At 39.3% G+C, this 20,716-nt stretch overlaps 1 protein-coding gene and 1 long non-coding RNA gene across 2 annotated transcripts; one reads left to right on the plus strand and one right to left on the minus strand.

Moving 5' to 3' along the window:
* Nucleotides 1-3,323: 3,323 nt before the first annotated feature.
* On the minus strand, nucleotides 3,324-5,266 carry LOC132533465 (uncharacterized). Its single transcript, XR_009545356.1, has 3 exons — nucleotides 5,206-5,266; nucleotides 4,505-4,657; nucleotides 3,324-3,537 (listed from the first exon to the last, which is right to left on the minus strand). It is a non-coding gene; the product is annotated as an uncharacterized LOC132533465 (long non-coding RNA).
* Nucleotides 5,267-5,360: 94 nt separating this feature from the next.
* On the plus strand, nucleotides 5,361-20,583 carry DTD2 (D-aminoacyl-tRNA deacylase 2). The gene is made up of 3 exons (XM_007516845.3): nucleotides 5,361-5,514; nucleotides 9,919-9,988; nucleotides 18,266-20,583. Exons 1-3 carry the CDS (start codon nucleotides 5,404-5,406, stop codon nucleotides 18,589-18,591), a joined length of 507 nt encoding a protein of 168 aa, XP_007516907.1. The 5' UTR covers nucleotides 5,361-5,403; the 3' UTR covers nucleotides 18,592-20,583.
* The last annotated feature ends 133 nt before the right edge of the window (nucleotides 20,584-20,716 follow it).

The following is a 20,716-nucleotide window of genomic DNA, read 5'->3' on the forward strand; positions in this document are numbered from 1 at the left end:
TGAGTTCTCTTTTTAAAATAAATCTCTAGAATGAATTAAACAAGATATGATAACATTTTATAATAGGTTAAGTTTGTAGAAAAGTTGCAAACATAGTGAGTGCAATGTTGTCATACACCTTTCACCCAACTCATCCTATTGTCAACATCTCAAATTGAATGTGATATACTTTTTTTTTTTTTGCATCCAGGGTTATCGCTGGAGCTTCGTATGACTCCACTGCTCCTGGCAGCCATACTCCTCCCCCCCACATTTTATTCAATAGGACAGAGAGAAATTGAGAGAGCAGGGGGAAATAGGGAGAAAGACAGAGACAACTGCAGACCTGCTTCACAAATACACACACACACACACACACACACACATATATATATATACATACAAATATATATATGATGGTATGATAACTTTCCTGGTTAGTCCACCTGTTTTGTCATGAACACAATCCAGGTTCCATCCTGATCCCACCATATTGGGGGGAGCTTCAGTACTGTGGTATCTTTATCTCTCTGTCTTTGTTTTGTTCTTTTTTATATATTTATTTAATTATTTCCTTTTTGTTGCCCCTGTTGTTTCCATTGTTGTTGTAGTTATTATTGTTGTTGATGTCATTGTTGTTGGATAGGACAGAGAGAAATGGAGAAAGGAGGGGAAGACAGAGAGGAGGAGAGAAAGATAGACACCTGCAGACCTGCTTCACCGCCTGTGAAGCGACTCCCCTGCAGGTGGGGTGCCAGGGGCTGGAACCGGGATCCTAACACCAGGTCCTTGCACTTTGTGCCACGTGTGCTTAACACTGTGCTACCACCCAACTTCAGTTGTTCTTTCTATCTGTAAAATTCAGGTTTGGCAATGACAAAAGAAAAAAAGATATACATAATTGCCTTAAAATTAACAGCACTAGGGGGCCTGGTGGTGGTACACCTGGTTGAGTGCACATGTTAAGGCCCCAGTCTACACCTGGGCGGGGGGAAGCTTTGCAAGTGGTGAAGCAGTGTTGCAGGTGTCTTTCTGTCTCTCTCCCTATTACCCCCAACCTCCTGATTTCTGGCTGTCTCTATCCAATAAATAAATTAAACATAATAAAAATGTGAAGCCCTGTTTAAAAAAAGAATTAACAGCACTGGCAATGACAAAAAAAAGGTTATATATATATATATATATATGCCTTAGAGTTAACAGCACTTACTATATTGTTACCTAGATAGTTGGTGTACTAATAAAAAAATAGAAAAAATGAATAAAAGAACTATCATTAGTTCCAAACTAAATCTCATCCCTTGTTTAGTTGTACAAACTATCCTTAATAATTAAAGATAGACTCAGACTTTAAGTGAATAGTATCATTTTCTTTAAATAAATTTTATTTATTTTTATTACTGAATAGAGACATAAATTGAGAAGTGGGGAGACAGAGAGAGACATGCAACTCTTCTTCACCATTCATAAAGCTTTCCCCCCTGCAGGTAGAGACCAAGGGCTTGAACTCAGGTCCTTGTGCACTGTAGTGTGTGTGCTTAACTAGGTGCACCACCACCTAGCCCCAATATTGTCATTTTCCTAGGCCTCATATTTTCATACAGAGGGGTTTCAAGAAGTCTAACACTTGTGGCCTCAGCTTCTGCATTTTAAGAAGTTTTATGACAAAATACAGTTACAGTTTGGGGCATCTGATTTCTTGGAATTTTTTTATTGGTGATTTATTTAATGATTGACGAGACTGTGGGATAAGAGAGGGATACAATTCCATATAATTCCCACCACCAGGGCTCCATACACCCTTCCCTCCATTGGAAGGGTCCCTAGTCTTTGTCTCTTTAAGAGTATGAAACAAAGATTTTTATAGGATGTGGAAGGTGGGAGGTCTGGCTTCTGTAATTGCTTCCCTGCTGGATATGGGTATTGACAGGTCGATCTATACCCCCAGCCTGTTTCTATCTTTCCCTAGTGGGACAGGGCTCTGGAGAAGTTGGGTTCCAGGACACATAGGCGAGGTCCACAGCTACCCAGGAAAGTCAGGTTGGCGTCATGGTAGCATCTGCAACTGGGTGACTGAAAAGCATTAAGATATAAAACAGAAGTATTTCAGTCTCTTATTTAAAAATATCTTTTTGTTTTCTTTTCTTCACAGTCTTAAAGCATGTGGCAAGTGTCCTGATGCCAGAATTCAAGAATCTCTTTCACAATCTCAGTATCAGATGCTTTGATAGAAGACTGGCTACCTCCCATAGAAAGTTAACAAAAGGAGTTCTGGGAGCAGATAAAAAGCTCAACAGATAGGGTGCCTGTCCTCGTCATGTACATAGCCTGGGGCAGAGGGTAGATAGCATAATGGTTATGCAAACAGACTCTCATGTACAGAGCCTAGGTTTGAACTTGAGCACATCATGCAGGGACTTCTGTAAGTGAGCTGGAGATGGGGTTGAAGTGGCATTCTGGTGCTATGGTTACTATCCATCTCCCTGTTTCTCTTTCACTCTGTTTGAATGAAAAAGTTAGCCTGAGGTAGTGAAATCACACATATGCAAAGGCCCAACAAAAATGAAAATATTAAAGAAAGAAATAATAAAGGAACTTCTGAATATGACCTAGTATCCCATGCTGATCCACAGGATGAAGTGTACCAATCATGCCCTACACAAGAATTTCCTCTGTGGCATAACGTTATTTGTTATTGTAAATGAATAAATTAGCACTTTAGTTCTACTCCAATTTCATTTGCATTTTCACCAGTATGATTTCTCAGCATCTGATCATCTCCCTAAGCATTGAAAAAAATTAATCTAAGAACTTGCAAGTAGAGGATTATATTTCTTGTAGCATTCCCTAAGATGAAGTGTTTATGTTTTCCAGTTTCACCTCTTAAAAATATTTGTTGTTGTTATTGATGTCGTTATTATTGTTGGATAGGACAGAGAGAAATCAAGAGAGGAGGGGAAGACAGAGAGGGGGAAAGAAAGACCCCTGCAGACCTGCTTCACCGATTGTGAAGTGACTCCCCTGCAGGTAGGGAGCTAGGGGCTCAAACTGGGATCCTTACTCTGGTCCTTGCACTTTGCTCCATGTGCGCTTAACCTGCTGCACTACCGCCCAACTCCCACCAATTTTCTAAGGTTAAAATCCGTGGGTACCATATGCCCTTTTTTCAAGAGACATCCTTGTTTCTTGCACCCATATACAAATAGACACCAAAGTCCTTTATTATTCTCCATCAAGGCCTAGTGCTGCTATGATAAACTTGAGTCTGGGAGTAAAAGAGAAAAGAGACATGATAATTGTACTAACATAAAGGTGCAGGCATTAAGTAATTTTGTATTTTGCAGATAAATGTCAACAAATGTAGGAACCCCTGCAATGCAGCAGAGATTATGTGGTATTTTGCCTTTTCAATTCTATAAGAAGTGTACGACAGCCTAAGAGATAACTAGCAAATAGACTGTTCTAATTTTGTGTAGAAGAGAAGTTGATCATGCATTGATAATTTTCTTCTGTTGTACTACTTTGTATGGATAGCAACACTGTCAGTGATGTCATCTTCTGAAACAACAGACCAAATGTATAGGCACATTGTGCCAACAGAGTCCAAATCAATGACCTGGGTAATGTAGCCAGGGTAATACTATTATTCCTCATCTAAGCCCTCCAAGCCCACAGAAAAATAATGCTAATCTGACTATGTTCAAGGAATCCTCTATACAGGCAAGAAAAACATGTCCTTGCTTTATTTTATCTACATTCTAATACAGTACATAGGGAACACATCACAGAATTCCATAGTTTATCGTAATATATTGTTTCACTTTTGAGCTAGTCGTATATTTCTAAAAAGTACTAATAATCACATAAATTAGCAGTAATAGTTTTAAAGGACTCATTTCTAGATATCTATGCATAGAGCATATTGATACCTTTGTGTAATCTCTGGATTAGAATAATTTATAGCAAAAAAATTTTTTTTAAGAATGTATAGCATTCCTGATGGAGGAGGTAGTGTCGTTTCACTGATTGAGGTAAAGAACATTCTGAAACATGTATCCCTCTTACTTCCATCTCCACTTGTTTTGTAGTTCAATTAATTCGTTCTATTTATATTTATGCTGGGCATGTAAGGGTTTAAACATTCACTTTTTTTGAATGTCTGGAAACTAAAGCTTTTAAGCTAAAAATTGTGGCATTAAAAGCTGTCTAGTCCAACAACGACACCAATAATCACAACAATGTTAAACAACAAGGGCTGAAGGATGCAGACTGCAGTGACTCCATGACAGGCTCCAAAAACTGCAGAAATAAGATAGGCCTCGGTTTCCAGAAAAACAAGTCCCGGAATTCAGGACGGTTACTGGAAATTGAACCCATGACCATGAGTCAATAGGAACAAAGATAAGCTGAGCATTAAGAAAAGCATCTCCAGAGAGATAGGGACTGTCATACATTTCCCCACATTTTCCCTCCCATATGTGTAAAGGAGATAATTGCAAGGCCGAACTTGTCCCGCTAAGCTTACCTAATATATACACTGTAGTGTTAGGGTTCGTGGTCGAGCACCTGGAGCAGCTGTGTCTGTGTGGTGCATGGTCTCGACCCTAGCCTGACTAGCAACAGACTCTGTGCTTTTGCATCACTCTCATCTCTTGGTGTCTTCCTTGAATAACAGGACCTAACAGGGCAACAAAAGGGAAACTAAATAAATATTTTTAAAAATTTTTTTTAAAAAGCTGTCTTGAAAAGAGTTCTTTGATTATCTTCACTGTTTGAAAGTATACAATGAGAGGGCGGGGGCCACAAATCACCCGGTTTTACTACAGGCAAAAACCTAGGATTGAGCCCCAGGCCACCACAAGCCACACCTGCACATGGGACTCTTTATGAAGGAGAAAGTAGAGCTGTGGTGTCTGTCCCTCTCAGTCTTCAAACGTGGAAGGGAGATGGGAAAGAAAGGAGAGAGAAAGAAGTAGAGGAAAGGAAGGAAAGAAAGAAGGAAGGGAGGAAGGGAGGGAGGAAGGGAGGAAGGGAGGAAGGAAGGAAGGAAGGAAGGGAGGAAGGGAGGAACAGAGGAAGGGAGGGAGGGAGGAACGGAGGGAGGGAGGACGAAAAGAAAAGAGGGTGGAGGGAAGGATGGAGAGAAAGAAAGAGGAGTCCATCTGGAGCGAAGCAGACAAGAAACCCAACCGAATTCCTGGTGGCAATTAAACAAATAATGTTTACAATGAGTACATTCTACTGAATTGGATACTTCATGCACCCCCACTGGCGCCTCGCTCGGTGGACCCAACATCCGGGACGTCCAGAACCTTGGGCGGGGCTGCGGGAGGTCGGGGAGACTCAGAGCTGCTCTCAGCTGCTTCCTCCCGGCGCGCCAGGGGTGGAGCCTGGACGCGTGTGCGCGCCGCCCGGGCTGCAGCCATGACTGACAACGACCCGACACCTCTGGCCCGGGCGCTGCTGCAGCAGTGTCTGCACGCTCGCCTCCAAGTGCGCCCCGCCGAGGGGGACGCTGCAGCCCAGTGGGTGGAGGTAACGCAGACCCCGCAGCAGCTCGGGTTATGCCCCGGGACTCAGGGGTGGCCCTTTTTCCCTCCTTGTCAGGGTGACTTGGGCGCGCCCGGATCTCTCTGGTGGTGGCCCGCACGTGCTGTGGGCTGCTGCGCGGGTCTCCCCAGTGGTGCGATCTCTGCACCTTCTCCCAGACCCACTCGCCCAGAAGAAGAGCGTGCCTCCCGTTTAGGGGCGGGGGGCGTGGGAATTCAGCTTCTTCGAATCTGCCTTCCAGAACTCCGAGAGCTTTATTGTTTCAGATCACTTGCTCTGCTTTGCCTGAGCTGCTCCAGGCTGTTTCTTCTGGTTTACTTCCTGTGTGTAAGATTAGATTTGTTGCCAGCGTCCAAGGTCTGTTTTGACTTCTGCTTCTTAGCTCTTTGAATTCCTTCTTAAGGTTAATAGGTCTTAGTTTAGACGTGAAATTTCCTTAGAAACAGTACCCTTTCCCCACCCCCAGGATTAAAAAAATATATATGTAGTTTATGTAGATCTAGAAACAAAGACCACAAGTTTCATATACAATAGCTGCGTTGTTATCGAACACACTGCCTCCTAAGAACTTAAAAGATTGACACCAGTGATTTCCTTCTACATCTCTATATTTTTTCTCCATCTGTATTTTTTAATTTTTTTTTTAAACCAGTGCACGAATCAGCTCTGGCTTATGGTGGGGGGATATTGAACCTGGGACATGAAAGTCTCTACATAATTATTATGCTCTCTACCCCCATTTTCCATCTATATTTTTAAGACAGCTTCACTCCATGAAAAATAAAGTGTTATTTGAGCCCCTCATCACCCTCACTATCATATTTTTTGGAGTAAATTGAAGAAAAATACGTAGTTCATAATTAAGGCTTTGGGAGATGTTAGAAACTTCATTATAGGAGAATAGCATTCACTCAGCAGTGGAATTTGGCCCCAGATCTGGCATTCTTTAACAATCCTAGTTTTTTTTTTTTTGTTTTTTTTTAAAAACTCTTTTGTGGATCATACTTTAATTACATACCTTTAGTAGTGGTTTACATGATTTAAAAAGAAACAAAACTACACCTACCACAGGGTCATTATTCTTAAATCAGAATCTGTTACCCTTTGCAAATTTGAAAGTCAGTTGTGAAAATAAACATTCCTATATTTACCCCTTCCTTTTGCTTTCTTGAAAATCAATGCTTCTCACTACTTCTTTGAGGTCTTGATTTACTTTACATTTAAAAGATTACTCTTTCATTTGCCATCCTGGCTAAAGAGTTGCTTATGTTTATAATTTCCTCATGGAGCTATAGATTACAAACTATTGATCATTTTTATCTCTCCCTTTGTCTTTTTTATATTCATGCTGCATCTCCTTCTGCAAGATTGCAGATGTTTTGTTGTAGCCTTCCAAACTATTTAGTTTGCATTTGTAATCTTTAAACATATCTTCAAAGCTTTCCCTTCCACTTCCACACATGACTGAATCAGTATAAAGTTGACAAGTTATAGTGAAAGTGATTTCTTTCCATTTTCTCAAGTATCACTTTCCTTATTATTAGAAGTTCTGATTAAAAAAATAAGTTTATATTGTCAAAAGATTTAAAGGTTACTTTGCTTTTCTTTAGTTTCATAGATTTAGACCTTTGCTATCACAGACTATTTTTTCTTCCTGGAAGGTGAAATTTTTCAAGTCACAATGAGAATTATCTGTACTTTGCTATGCATTTGAATTTTTTAAAAAAACTTCATTTCAAAGTCCCTATTAGTTTGTGTTTGTTTGTTTTATTTGATAGGACAAAGAAATTGAGGCGGGGGTGGGGGGGTGGAAATTGGGAGAGAGAAGTGGGGAGCCAGGAACTTGAACTAGAGTCCTTGTGTGTTATGTGTGCTCAACTATGTGTACAAGAAAATTACAAGTGTTTCTGATTTGGAAATTTTTAATTTATAATTTAAGATATTTTTGATAACTTTTTAAACATTTACTTTCATACTTTATTATTTACTGTATAGTGACAGAAATCAAGAAGGGGAAGCAGGGAGAAAGAAAAAGAGACACCTGCAGCACTGCTTCACCACTCATGAATCTTTCCTTGTACTGATGGGGACCAGAAGTCTTGAACGCAAGTCCTTCAGCATAGCAATCTGTGCACTCAACCTGGTGTGCCACCATCTGGCCCCACAACTTAAGATATTTTATTGGATTAAACAAACAAACAAACAAACAAAAATCTTAATGAGGCAGTGTAGTGAGTGAAAAGAGCAAATGTCTTTTTGAAATAGTTAAATTTTATTATTGCAAGTGTACATATGTGAATATGCTTAGGGGCTGGGCAGTGGTGCACTTAGTGAGCATACATGTTAAAATGCACAAGGACCTGAGTTCAAGGAGAGAAATTTCATGAGTGGTGAAGAATTGTTGTCTCTCATCTCCTCTCCTGATTTTTCTCTATATCTATCTCTACCCAATAAATAATAATTAAATAAGTATACTTTTTAACAAAAATGAATGTGCTTGAGGTGTTTGGAGCATGCTAAACCAATCCTAGTGTCTATGACAGTGAAATAAGTAGCTGTCTTCAACTTAACTCTTTGTGGATATATGTTGAAGGCTTTTTTTTTTTCTTTCGGAAGCTTAGATGCATTTTTTTTCCCTTTTAATGCCCTTGTTGTTTAACATTGTTGTGGTTATTGATGTCGTTGTTGTTGGATAAGACAGAGAGAAATGGAGAGAGGAGGGGAAGACAGAGAGGGGGAGAGAAAGATAGACACCTGCAGACCTGCTTCACCGCTTGTGAAGCGACTCCCCTGCAGGTGGGGAGCCCGGTGCTCCAACCCAGATCATTACACCGATCCTTGTGATATGCGCCATGTGCACTTAACCCACTGCGCCACCGCCCGACTCCCTTTTTTAATTACTTCTTTTCCAAGAAGGTATGAGTGCAAAGCTGCTTCTTTCTTTCTTTCTTTTTTTTTTTTTTTGACTTACTTAGCAGACCGTCTAGGCAACTCTTAATGCCTATAAAATACAGTTGAACACAGATGAAGCCAACGTATGAGCTTAATTCCTATCATGTATAAAGCAGTCTGTAAGTGCTCTGTGAGTTCAAATATAAAATAAATTGAGTCTCTGCCCTTACATTTATCTTATATACTCATTTCATCTTTTTAATAGCTTTTGGACTCAAGGTTAACATACAAAATGAATATAATGATTCACTCAGAAGCAAAATCTAAACCACTTATCAGATGTCTCCTTTCCTATGAGAGCTATCCTGTGAGAGCTAATAAAGTCATATCTGAGTTACTATATCAAGTAAATAAGGTTACTTTTCTGATGAAAACCTCATGACATACAACTTAATGTTATAAATACAATTTTCAAGACCTAATCACTATGTTTATTTAAAGCAATAATGATACCAAAAAAATAATTGGACAGTCTCTTGGAAATTCGTTGAAATAGAATATGACCCTTTTTTCATTAGTAAATGGATTAGAAAGAATAAAGAGTGAATATGTCAAAATGTCTATTAGTCACATGATATATATATATATATATATATCAACCATATTTAGTATAATGAATTCCTTTAGTATTAAATAAATGGAGCTCTGAAAACTAAATATTTCTATCAGTCAAAAGGAGACTAGTTCTGAGTTCTAGTAATTGTAATTAGATAATAAATGTTTCTTTAATATTTATTTATTTTGATAGTACAGAGAGAAATTAGAGGAGATGGAGAGACAGAAGGGGAGACAGAGGAACACCTGCAGCACTGTTTCACAGCTTGTGAAACTTAAGTGGGGACTGGGGACCTGAACCTGGATCCTTGTGCATGGTACATGTGCACTCAATTAGATGTACCACCGCACAGCTCCAACGTAAATGTTTGGAGGTTGAACTTCGCTATATTTTAAAATTGATTTTTTTTTTTTATTCTTTGTGCTTTTCCTTTTTTCCCCTGTGTGTGTGATTGTTCAAGATGTCAGAGATCATGTGCACTCAGTGGCGCACCGGGTTAAGCGCACATAATACAAAGCAAGGAGGATTGTGGTTTGAGTCCCCTGCTCCCCACCTCAGGGGGCCGTCTTGGTTTTTCCATGTGGTATGTGGCCTTGAACCTGGGTCTCCCCGCACATGGCAAAGTGTATACTCTACTGGGCAAGCTATCTTCCAACCTACTTCCCCAAAAAAGTTTGATTATGATAACTAAGATAAATGAAAATTGCAAGTTTTTTTTCTGTCATACTGAATTAAGAGATCAAACACATTATTTAAAAAAACATTTCTTTTCCTTAGCTTTTAAATTGTATATAACAGTTGTGATATTGCATTTATCTAGCAATGTGTCTTTATACACCAGTTTCTTTCTAATCTATATTTATTGTGTTGGTTTCTCATAGGTTCAGAGAGGATTAGTAATCTATGTGTGCTTTTTCAAGGGAGCTGATAAAGAACTTCTTCCCAAAATGGGTATGTATTTGATGTTGTTTCTTTGTGAGAATAATAATGAATAGTAGGGGAACTTGAAAGGGGAAAAAATGCAATTTAAAATAGACTGGCATGCAAATTATAAACAACTTAACTCCTTACTATTTTTGGATTTAGCCATGTACCTAGTCCAAGTTTTGAAGTAAGTAAGTGTAGTGGACTTCATTTAAAACATCCTGAGCTTATAGATTGTTTTAGTAGAAAGAAAGCAAGTATTTATTTATTCATTCCCTTTTGTTGCCTTTGTTGTTTTTATTGTTGTTATTATTGTTGTTATTGACGTCATTGTTGGATAGGACAGAGTGAAATGGAGAGTGGAAGGAGAGAAAGATAGATACCTGTAGACCTGCTTCATCGCCTGTGAAGCGACCACCTGCATGTAGGGAGCCAGGGGCCTCAAACCTGGATCCTTACTCAGGTCCTTGCGCTTTGCGCCACCTGCGCTTAACCCACTGCGCTACTGCCCGATTCCCTGAAGTGATAGTCTAATCCTCTCACAAATTAATGAATAAATCTTTTAAAAATGTGTGTATGTTTTTTAAATATTTATTTATTCCCTTTTTCTTGCCCTTGTTTTATTGTTGTAGTTATTATTGTTGTTGTTATTGACATCGTTGTTGTTGGATAGGACAGAGAGAAGTGGAGAGAGGAGGAGAAGACAGAGAGGATGAGAGAAAGATAGACACCTGCAGACCTGCTTCACTGCCTGTGAAGTGACTCCCCTGCAGCTGGGGAGCCAGGGTTCGAACCTGGATCCTCACTCCGGTCCTTACGCTTAACCTGCTGCACTACCCCCTGACTCCTCATGTGTGTTTACATTTAAAATATAAGTAAGAAATACAACTCTTGAACTGGTGAGATAGCAGCATAGCATAGTAATTTCTGCAACAGACTGTCATGTTTGAGGTCCCAGAGATTGAAAGTTCAATCTGGTACCACCATAAGCCAGAGATGAACTGAGTATTCTGTACTCTCTTTCTCACTCATCCCTTTCTTTCTCTATAGTTTTCTCAGTAAAGAAAATAAAAGAGGGGCCAGGTGGTGGCACACCTGGTTAAGTTACATTACAGTACACAAGGACCTGAGTTCAAGACCCTTGTCCCCACCTGCAGGGGGAAAGCTTCATGAGTGGTGAAGTAGGGCTGCAGGTGCCTCTCTGTTTCTCTCCTCTTTGTCTCCCCCTCCTTTCTCAATTTCTCCTTGTCTCTGTCCAATAATAAATAAAATTTTTAAAAAAGGAAAGATTTTAAAAATATATAATATTTTAAAAAGTATATTTATTTCTATTTTATTAGATAAAGACAAAGTAATCAAGGGGGAAAGGGAAGATAGAGAGGAAGAAAAGAGAGAGACCTGTATCACTACTTCACACCTTGTGGAGTTTTTGCCCTACAAGTGGGGACCAGGAGCTTGAACCAGGGTCCTGGAGCATGGTAACATGTGCACTCAACTGGGTGTACTGCCACCTTGCCCCTGTAATGTTTTACACATCATGAGTTTTTGGTAAAGAACTGTGACTCTAAGGGGAAGTCAGGTGATAGCACAGCAGACTAAGTGCAAGGACCTGCCTAAGGATCCCAGTTCAAGCCCCCAGCTCTCCACCTGCATGGGAGTCCCTTCACAGGCGGTGAAGCAGGTCTGCAGGTATCTTTCTCTTTCCCTCTCTGTCTTCCCCTCCTCTCTCCATTTCTCTCTGTCCTATCCAACAATGATACCAATAACAACAACAATAGTAACTACAACAGTAAAAGAAGGGCAACAAAAGTGAATAAATAAATATTAAAAAAAAAGAACTGTGACTCTAAGAATCCGTTGTACTGATGTGAGTTATAAGCAAAAGTACTAACTTAGTATTCATAGTTAGTTTGCATTTCCCTTTCTTTTAGAAGGCTAGGTTAGAATGATGTGATCCACATAAACTTCATCTTATACTGGTTACATGAATTTCAGGTCTTTCCCGTCAAAGCATGTACCATTTGGGATCATGACAACCAGTTATATTCATGAAGTCTGAAATATCACTAGCATAGCTAACAGAGATATGCAGAACCTTTCTTGATTTGTCTTTAGTTGTTGTTAAAATTCTCGGCTCTTGCCGGGCGGGTTAGCTTCACGGGCGGGTAACAGAGACGCGGAGACAACGGCTGGGCAGGGAAGCTGTATTTCTTTATTCAGGAACAACTAAGACAAACTAATCACCAAACAGAACTCTGCTGTCTCTTTTCGGCGGCACAAGCACTCTCTCGAACTCTGGAACTCTGAAACTCTGCTGCCTTTTTCCCCACGGCGGCGGCACCAGCACTCTCGAACTCTGCCACCCTCCAACTCTTGAACTCTGAAACTCTCTCACTTTGGAACCCTCTCTTGGGTTTCCTCGGGGCGGGGCCAAGCGGGCCCGCGAAAACTTAACTGGACTGATCCAATTCTCTTGGCGGGGGAGAACTAGAACCCAATGTAAAGCATACAACAATTTCTCTTTTTTTTTTAACTAAATGGCTATAGTATCAAGGGTGTGGGGTGAACAGAAACCTATATCGTACAGGCATTTTTATAAAAAGAAACTGGCACAAACATGGAGAAACATGCAAGCAAGTAACAAGAACCAGTGTGCTGCTATGGGAAGGCCTGAGGGGGCCATATCTGCCTCTGTGGGCTAAACTTTATCAGCTTAAAAAAAACATTTCTTGCCTCTGGGGGGCGTACCTGTCTCGACGGACATTTGTATGGGGGTGGGGAACGGCCTAGAGTCCCAAAGGCAGCTGGCTGCAACTTACTTACTATGAAACAAAACTTGTATTAGCATATTTCTAATAGAGAAGGAATTTGAGACTTTTACATAGCAACAACGTCTTTTAACCTTTTGTTACACCCATTCAAGATGGAGTCAGGAAAGGAAACCTCAGGCATGAAAATAATTAGCATAACCATTGTGTGATCTACCATTTCTAATAGAGAAGGTAATCAAGAGTTTTACATATCAACAAGTCTATTTAACCTTTTGTTTAGACCAACTTAGTTAAAATATATTGCTTGTTAACTAATTTTTACCTCAGACTTTAAATAATGTAAGTTAATTTTATCTTTATGAGAATTACGTTGAAAACCTTTTTCATTTAACTTTGACTAGTAAGAATTTAGCCTTAAAGTTACTGTTTACCAAACTTTAAACATACACATAAACATGGTCATTAATACACAAGGAGAGAAACCTTTGTTACGAAGACATGTCATTTTAAACACGAATTTAAATCTGTACTGTCTTAGTTGTTGGGGGGGGTGGTTCACCATCCGGAGGTGGCTTCCCGCGCAGCTTCACTTTTAGGAATTGCAGGTTGCGATCTCTGCACAAATCTCTGCATACTCCAGCTTGTCTGTCTTCAGACCGGACCGACAGCTGGAGATCTCGTGTGCCCAGTTTCGGCAGGGAGCCCCGGGGGTCCGGGAGGCCCAGGATCGTTCTAGAATTCATAGCAAGAGGGCAGGTGGGCCAGCATTGTAGAAGGCGTGGGCCTAGGTGCCCAGGGGTGGCGGCCATGATAGGCCGCCGCGGCCCTGCCCCATGGCCCTGCCATGTCTGCTGCCCTGCTCGCAGTGGCCGAGCAGCGTGGAGGGATCACGCATCCAGTGCCCTGCGCCACGAGCCGGCTCCTGTGGGCTGGCCTCGGGATCTTGCGTGTTGGCATCGGGCTCCAGCGTGTTGGCGTCGGGCTCTAGCGTGTTGGCATCGGGCTCTTGTGTGGTGGCATCGGGCTCCTGCTGGCTGGCGTCAGCCTCCTGCGGGCTGCGGGGCTGCGGGCGCGGTGCGCGGGGTTGTCTGGGCGCAGCCGGCTGGCTGGCTGTTTAACCAGGTGGAAACAGCAGCTCCGTGCCTCGCCTCCCGCCCGCTGGCTCTTCCCGCTGTCTGTTCTGAGTTCGCCCGAGCGAGTGGAAACCACAGAACCCAATGTAAAGCATACAACATTTAGTATAACTAAAAACTGAGATCCAGGGACATGTCAAATCTGCTCACATACATCAGTAGAAATACTTGATTGAGGACCTGTCTTAGGATCTTTGAGTTTCCAGCATACCATTGATTAAATATTTTATTCCTCTTACTGACATCTGTATTTGTATTATACTTCTACATAGTGATATTTATATCCCAACTATGTTAATTGAATTCTCAGTCACAGCCAGTAGAGGGAGGTGTGTGGAAATATATAAATTATACTTCTCTGACCTGCTATTTTGAAATTGTTTCCTAAGCCTGAAACCTGGATTTTCTTGGGATTAAGGTGCTCTAGAGAGTTACAATTTCCTTTTTTTAAATAATTTTTTCTTGCCATATAGGCTTTTAAAAAAAATTATCTTGATTGATTGATTAGAGACAGCCAGAAATTGAGAGAGAAAGGGGTGATAGAGAGACAGCTGCAGCACTGCTTCTCCACTTGTGAAGCTTCCCGCCAGCAGGTGGAAACTGGGGACTCTTTCCTGGGTCCTTGTACATTGTAACATGTGCACTCAACCAGGTGCCCCACCACCTGGCTCCAAGAATTACAATTTCCTTAGACACTCAGTACTGCTGACTTTACAGTAAAATCCTATTTGTTTTTTTAACTTTGTTTAGTTTTTCCTTTTTTTTAAATTGGGGAATTAATGTTTTACATTCAACAGTAAGTACAATAGTTTGTACATGCATAACATTCTGTACATGCATAACATTCCCCAGTTTCCCATATAACAATACAACCCCCACTAGGTCCGCTGAATCCTTCTTGGACCTGTATTCTCCTCACCCACCCACCCCAGAGCCTTTTACTTTGGTGCAATATGCCAATTCCATTTCAGATTCTACTTCTGTTTTCTTTTCTGGTCTTGTTTTTCAACTTCTGCCTGAGAGTGAGATCATCCCATATTCATCCTTCTGTTTCTGACTTATTTCACTTAACATGAATTTTTCAAGGTCCATCCAAGATCGGCTGAAAATAGTGAAGTCACCATTTTTTACAGCTGAGTAGTATTCCATTGTGTATATAGACCACAACTTGCTCAGCCACTCATCTGTTGTTGGACACCTGGGTTGCTTCCAGGTTTTGGCTATTACAAATTGTGCTGCCAAGATCATATGTGTACACAGATCTTTTTGGATGGATGTGTTGGGTTCCTTAGGATATATCCCCAGGAGAGGAATTGTAGGATCATACTGTAGGTCCATTTCTAGCCTTCTGAGAGTTCTCCAGACTGTTCTCCACAGAGGTTGGATCAATTGACATTCCCACCAGCAGTGCAGGAGGGTTCCTTTGACCCCACACCCTCTCCAGCATTTGCTGCTGTTACCTTTTCTGATGTGTGACATTCTCACAGGAGTGAAGTGGTATCTCATTGTTGTCTTTATTTGCATTTCTCTGACAATCAGAGACTTGGAGCATTTTTTCACGTGTTTCTCGGCCTTTTGGATCTCTTCTGTGGTGAATATTCTGTCCAAGTCCTCCCCCCATTTTTGGATGGGGTTATTTGTTGTCTTGTTGTTGAGTTTGGCAAGCTCTTTATATATGTTGGTTATTAAACTCTTATCTGATGTTTGGCATGTAAAGATCTTCTCCCATTCTGTGAGGGGTCTCTTGGTTTGGGTAGTTGTTTCTTTTACTGTGAAGAAGCTTTTTAATTTGATGTAGTCCCATAGGTTTATACTTGCCTTAGTCTTCTTTGTAATTGGATTTGTTTCATTGAAGATGTCTTTAAAATTTATGTGGAAAAGAGTTCTGCCAATATTTTCTTCTAAGTATCTGATAGTTTGTGGTCTAACATCCAAGTCCTTGATCCACTTGGAATTTACTTTTGTATTTGGTGAAATACAGTGGTTCAGTTTCATTCTTCTGCATGTTTCAACCCATTGTTTCCAACATCATTTGTTGAAGAGACTCTGCTTTCCCCATTTAATAGTCTGGGTCCCTTTGTCAAAGATTAGATGTCCATAGGTGTAGGGGGTAAAATCCTATTTGTAATAGAGAAAATTAGAGACATTTTCAAACAGTTGTCAGTTAAGTGAATATTGGTAGTGCTTGATACATAGCATAGGCATTTATTTGGGTATTAACCTTGGAATGTCTTTATTCTCTAGTTTATAGAGTGGGACAGCTATGTTTAATCCTTTCTAGTATTTACTTCAGATTCTCTAATACTGAAATCATTTACTATCCCACAAAAGTGTATCTTTTCAAGCAGTTAGTTAGCTGGACAGGAACATGAGATTTATTTAATTCTTTTTTCTTTTCCTTTTTTTTTTTTTTGTTTCAAAGATCGAGTTATTCTTAATATGAGAGTGGGAGAGAAAAAAGAACCAAAGCATCACTCTGGCACATACAATGCCAGGGATTGAACTTGGAACCTCATACTTGAGAGTTCCTTACTACTGTGCCACGTCCAAAGAATATATATATCCTTTCATACTTTGTCCTCTGGAAACTATGCTTTAAAAGCCAACTTATGCCTTTTAGAGATGTAGGGCAACTCTAAAACTATTTATAATGAGCAATTCTTTGATTGATTGTTTTGAAAATGGTTAATATTGAAACAAAATAGTTTTCTAACTATGGTTAATATTGAAACAAAATAGTTTTCTAACTTAAAATTTTTATGACTATATGTACTGTTGGTGGAAACCTTGACACTTAGAAGGGTATAGTTTCATAAATACCATAAAATATCATTTTCTTGTGTGCACAAAGTATACATAAATGTATATGTGTATACACAAGTGTATGTGTACACGAAGCATATGAAGATAGTATACTGCCAGTACCTCTATATAGTTTGACTACTTTGCCAGGTGTAAAACAGTGAATTTATCAAACAGTGAATTTCTAATGATGCTTGCTTTCATCTTTAGCCCTTCTTCCATGGATTCTATCTACAAAAAGATTGGTTTTAGTTATTAGCATCTTTTAAGTTGTGAAACTTCAAAATCAGTTGCTTTATAGTAGAACTGAGCTTGGAACCTTTGTCTCAGCCTAGAACTCTCAGGACCTAAGTTTAAAATAATAAATGCAGTGTTCTTTTTATTTATATCCTTTGATATAAAACAGAATTTGGTATGAGGAGGTGTTTTTTGTTGTTGTTGTTGTTTTCTCCCTGCCCACCCCCGAGTCTTTTACTTTGGTGCAACATGCCAATTCCAGTTCAAGTTCCACTTGTGTTTTCTTTTCTGATCTTGTTTTTCAACTTCTTCCTGAGAGTGAGATCATCCCATATTCATCCTTCTGTTTCTGACTTATTTCACTTAATATGAAATTTTCAAGCTCCATCCAAGATCGGCTGCAAACGGTGAAGTCACCATTTTTTATAGCTGAGTAGTATTCCATTGTGTGTGTGTATATATATATATATATATATATATATATATATACCACAACTTGCTCAGGTATGAGGAGGTTTTGCCGTGATCTTTTTCATTGAGGTTAGCTGGGTGAAATATAAACAGGAACAGGAAGTCAGCATTTTTGCCTGTATCTGGGACAATAAAAGTCTGTTCTTATGTGATGCCAGGAGCTCATATCTGGGTTCTTGCAAATGGAAAAGTGTCTGCTGTGCCCCTAATTGAATTTTTTACAATAGATTTACTATTTAAAAAAATTGTTTCGGGAGTCGGGCTGTAGCGCAGCGGGTTAAGCGCAGGTGGCGCAAAGCACAGGGGCCGGCATAAGGATCCCGGTTCGAACCCCGGCTCCCCACCTGCAGGGGAGTCGCTTCACAGGTGGTGAAGCAGGTCTGCAGGTGTCTATCTTTCTCTCCTCCTCTCTGTCTTCCCCTCCTCTCTCCATTTCTCTCTGTCCTATCCAACAATGACGGCAACAACAATAATAACTACAACAATAAAACAACAAGGACAACAAAAGGGAATAAATAAATAAATTTAAAAAATTTAAAAATTAAAAAAAAATTGTTTCGGGGAGTCCCACTGTAGCACAGCGGGTTAAGTGCAGGTGCCGCAATGTACAAGGACCAGCATAAGGATCCCTGTTCGAGCCCCCGGCTCCCCACCTGCAGGGAAGTCGCTTCACAGGTGGTGAAGCAGGTCTGCAGGTGTCTATCTTTCTTTCTCCCCTCTGTCTTCCCCTCCTCTCTCCATTTCTCTGTGTCCTATCCAACAATGACGACATCAATAAACAACAATAATGATAACTACAATAAAACAAGGGCAGCAAAAGGGAATAAATAAATGTTTCATAATGTTTGTATTCACTTAAAAATATTCTCCCCTTTCTTCCCTATCCACAGTTAACACACTCTTAAATGTGAAATTAAGTGAGACAGAAAATGGCAAGCACGTCTCAATATTGGATCTGCCTGGAGACATTCTTATCATCCCTCAAGCCACCCTTGGGGGAAAAATAAAAGGAAGAAACATGCAATATCACTCTAACTCTGGAAAAGCAGAAGGGTTGGAACTTTATTCCCAATTTGTGACTCTGTGTGAAAAAGAATTCGCTGCTAACAGCAAGTGTGCTGAAGCTGGGGTTGTGGTAAAACATGGTACTTACGGGAATAGGCAGGTATTAAAGCTGGATACCAATGGACCATACACACACCTAATTGAGTTTTGAAAAAAATTAAGTTTCCGCAGTAGTTTTCTGGTATAAAATGATCTGGGCTATAATTAGCTTTCCACCACCTTCCACTTAAGTATGTAGATCTACATTTTTAAGCTAGAAATTCTGTGTCATCCACAACTCTATACGCCTGACTGGATGAGTTTGCCAAGTCACCTAAACCCTGAATCTCAGTCACTTTTCTTTGTTTTGTCTTCTCCTCTACTTCCACTAAAAGATTTGAAGAATAACTTACTATTCAGATCATGGCCACTGTGGAAATGTTCTCAGAGAGCTGTATTTTATTATTTTGATACAAAATTCATTCAGAACATATCTGTGATGTAGTATGTAATAAAAACTACTATTTGTATTGAAAGTAAGTTAAACCTACAGTTTTGCCTGGGGTTTGTAAGTTTGTTTGTTTTTTGGTATTTTATTTTTCCATGTTCTGAATGAAAGAATATTTACTATATCATCTCCTTTAGCAGTATTTGTAAAATTATGACAAACAAATGTTATTGCACAGCAACTGGAAAGGAGACTAAGCCGGAGAGCACGGGACTTAGCATGCATGAGTCCCCAACACTACATATGTCAAAGCAGTCCTCTGGTTTTTCTCTAACATACATTAAATAGAAAAATTATTTTTGAAGGGGGAATGTTATTGTACATTGTAATATTTTTCAAGGTGCTTTAAATCAAGAGTATTTCATTGGTAAAGGAGTAAAGTATAATGGGTTAATTTTTTAATATTCTGATGGTATACTAATGTTCTGTTTATCATTGTTTTTTATCAAAACTGATTTTTTTTAAAGATTTTTTCTGATTTTTAAAAATTTTTATTAGTGATTTGTTAATGGCCTACTGGGGTGTAGTTACATACCACATGCACCACCAAATTCCTGTACGCTCCAACATATCTCTATAGTTTTCACAAAGTCTTAGGGCCAGTTTTTTTTTTTTTAAGTTTCTGTGTTTCAGTTCTGTATATTTCACAAATAAGCAAAAGCATTGTGTACAGAATTTTTATTTTTAAGTTAGTACTTCGTGAAATTAGTATTTTTGTTTATTTGTTTGATTGGGGGAGCTTCCTTACTGTGAGAAGAAGAAAATGTTTTTGTTGGGATTACTTGAAAGCAAGTTCACATTTTCATTTCCACATTGCCTATTAAATTATTTGGAGCCACTGTCACTTTTTTCTATTAAATGTTGTAGACAATGTTTATATGCCCCCAAACTTCATATGTTGAAGTCTTGTTCTTTGGTCTTGGTATTTGGGATGGGCGTGTGAAGGTAATTAGGGTTTAGATTAGGCCATTAGATGAGGTTGGAGCACTGATGATTAAATCCAAAAGAAGAAATGGCAGAGAGCTTGGTCTCTTCACAGGGAGACATAGTAAGGAGTGAGCCATCCTTAAACAAAATAATGATAATCCTTATCAGAAACCAACAAGGCTAGTACCTTGTCTCTAGATCTATGAGAAAGTAAATTTCTGTTGCCAGTTTATGCTGGGTTGTAATGACTGCCTGCATTGATTGAATTGATATATTTAAGGCAACTAGTGAATTCGTTTTTTTAGTGACAAATGAGGAAGCTATAAAAAGTCAAGAGTAAATTAATCAACAAAAGATAATCAGTTTTTTTTTTCTGCAAATGTTTCTGACTTTATTTTCCCTAATAAAAACCTAAATATTTGAAAAGTGAAAACCAAATATTTCCAATTACTTCTGAAAAGGTGAAGTTATCTTGAATATTCTAAGTAACTGCTAATAATTACTTTGTGTCTAATAATTTCTTGTGTTCCTAAGATGCCTAATACTTTTTTTTTTTATGCTTAATACTTTTATTCTGACAGAAATCCTATTTTTTATATCCTTCCTGTACTGCTCTATTTTGGAACTTGAAAATCAATAATAGGCTTGATAATTTGCTCATTGTCCTTTTCCCTTATTGATTGACAATACAGCTATTGAAATTTAATAAATTGTTTATAAACTTGCAAACTACACTTTTTTCTCAAAGTTCCAAGGAGGCATGTATGTATTTCAAAAATACTATATACTTTCTATTTTAAGTAACTTTGATTTTATGTCTGAATGAAATGCTGGCTTATAGCCCTAGATTGTTTTATAGTTC

This window comes from Erinaceus europaeus, chromosome 16 (genome assembly GCF_950295315.1).
Source record: "Erinaceus europaeus chromosome 16, mEriEur2.1, whole genome shotgun sequence".
NCBI classification, from domain to species: Eukaryota; Metazoa; Chordata; class Mammalia; order Eulipotyphla; family Erinaceidae; genus Erinaceus; species Erinaceus europaeus.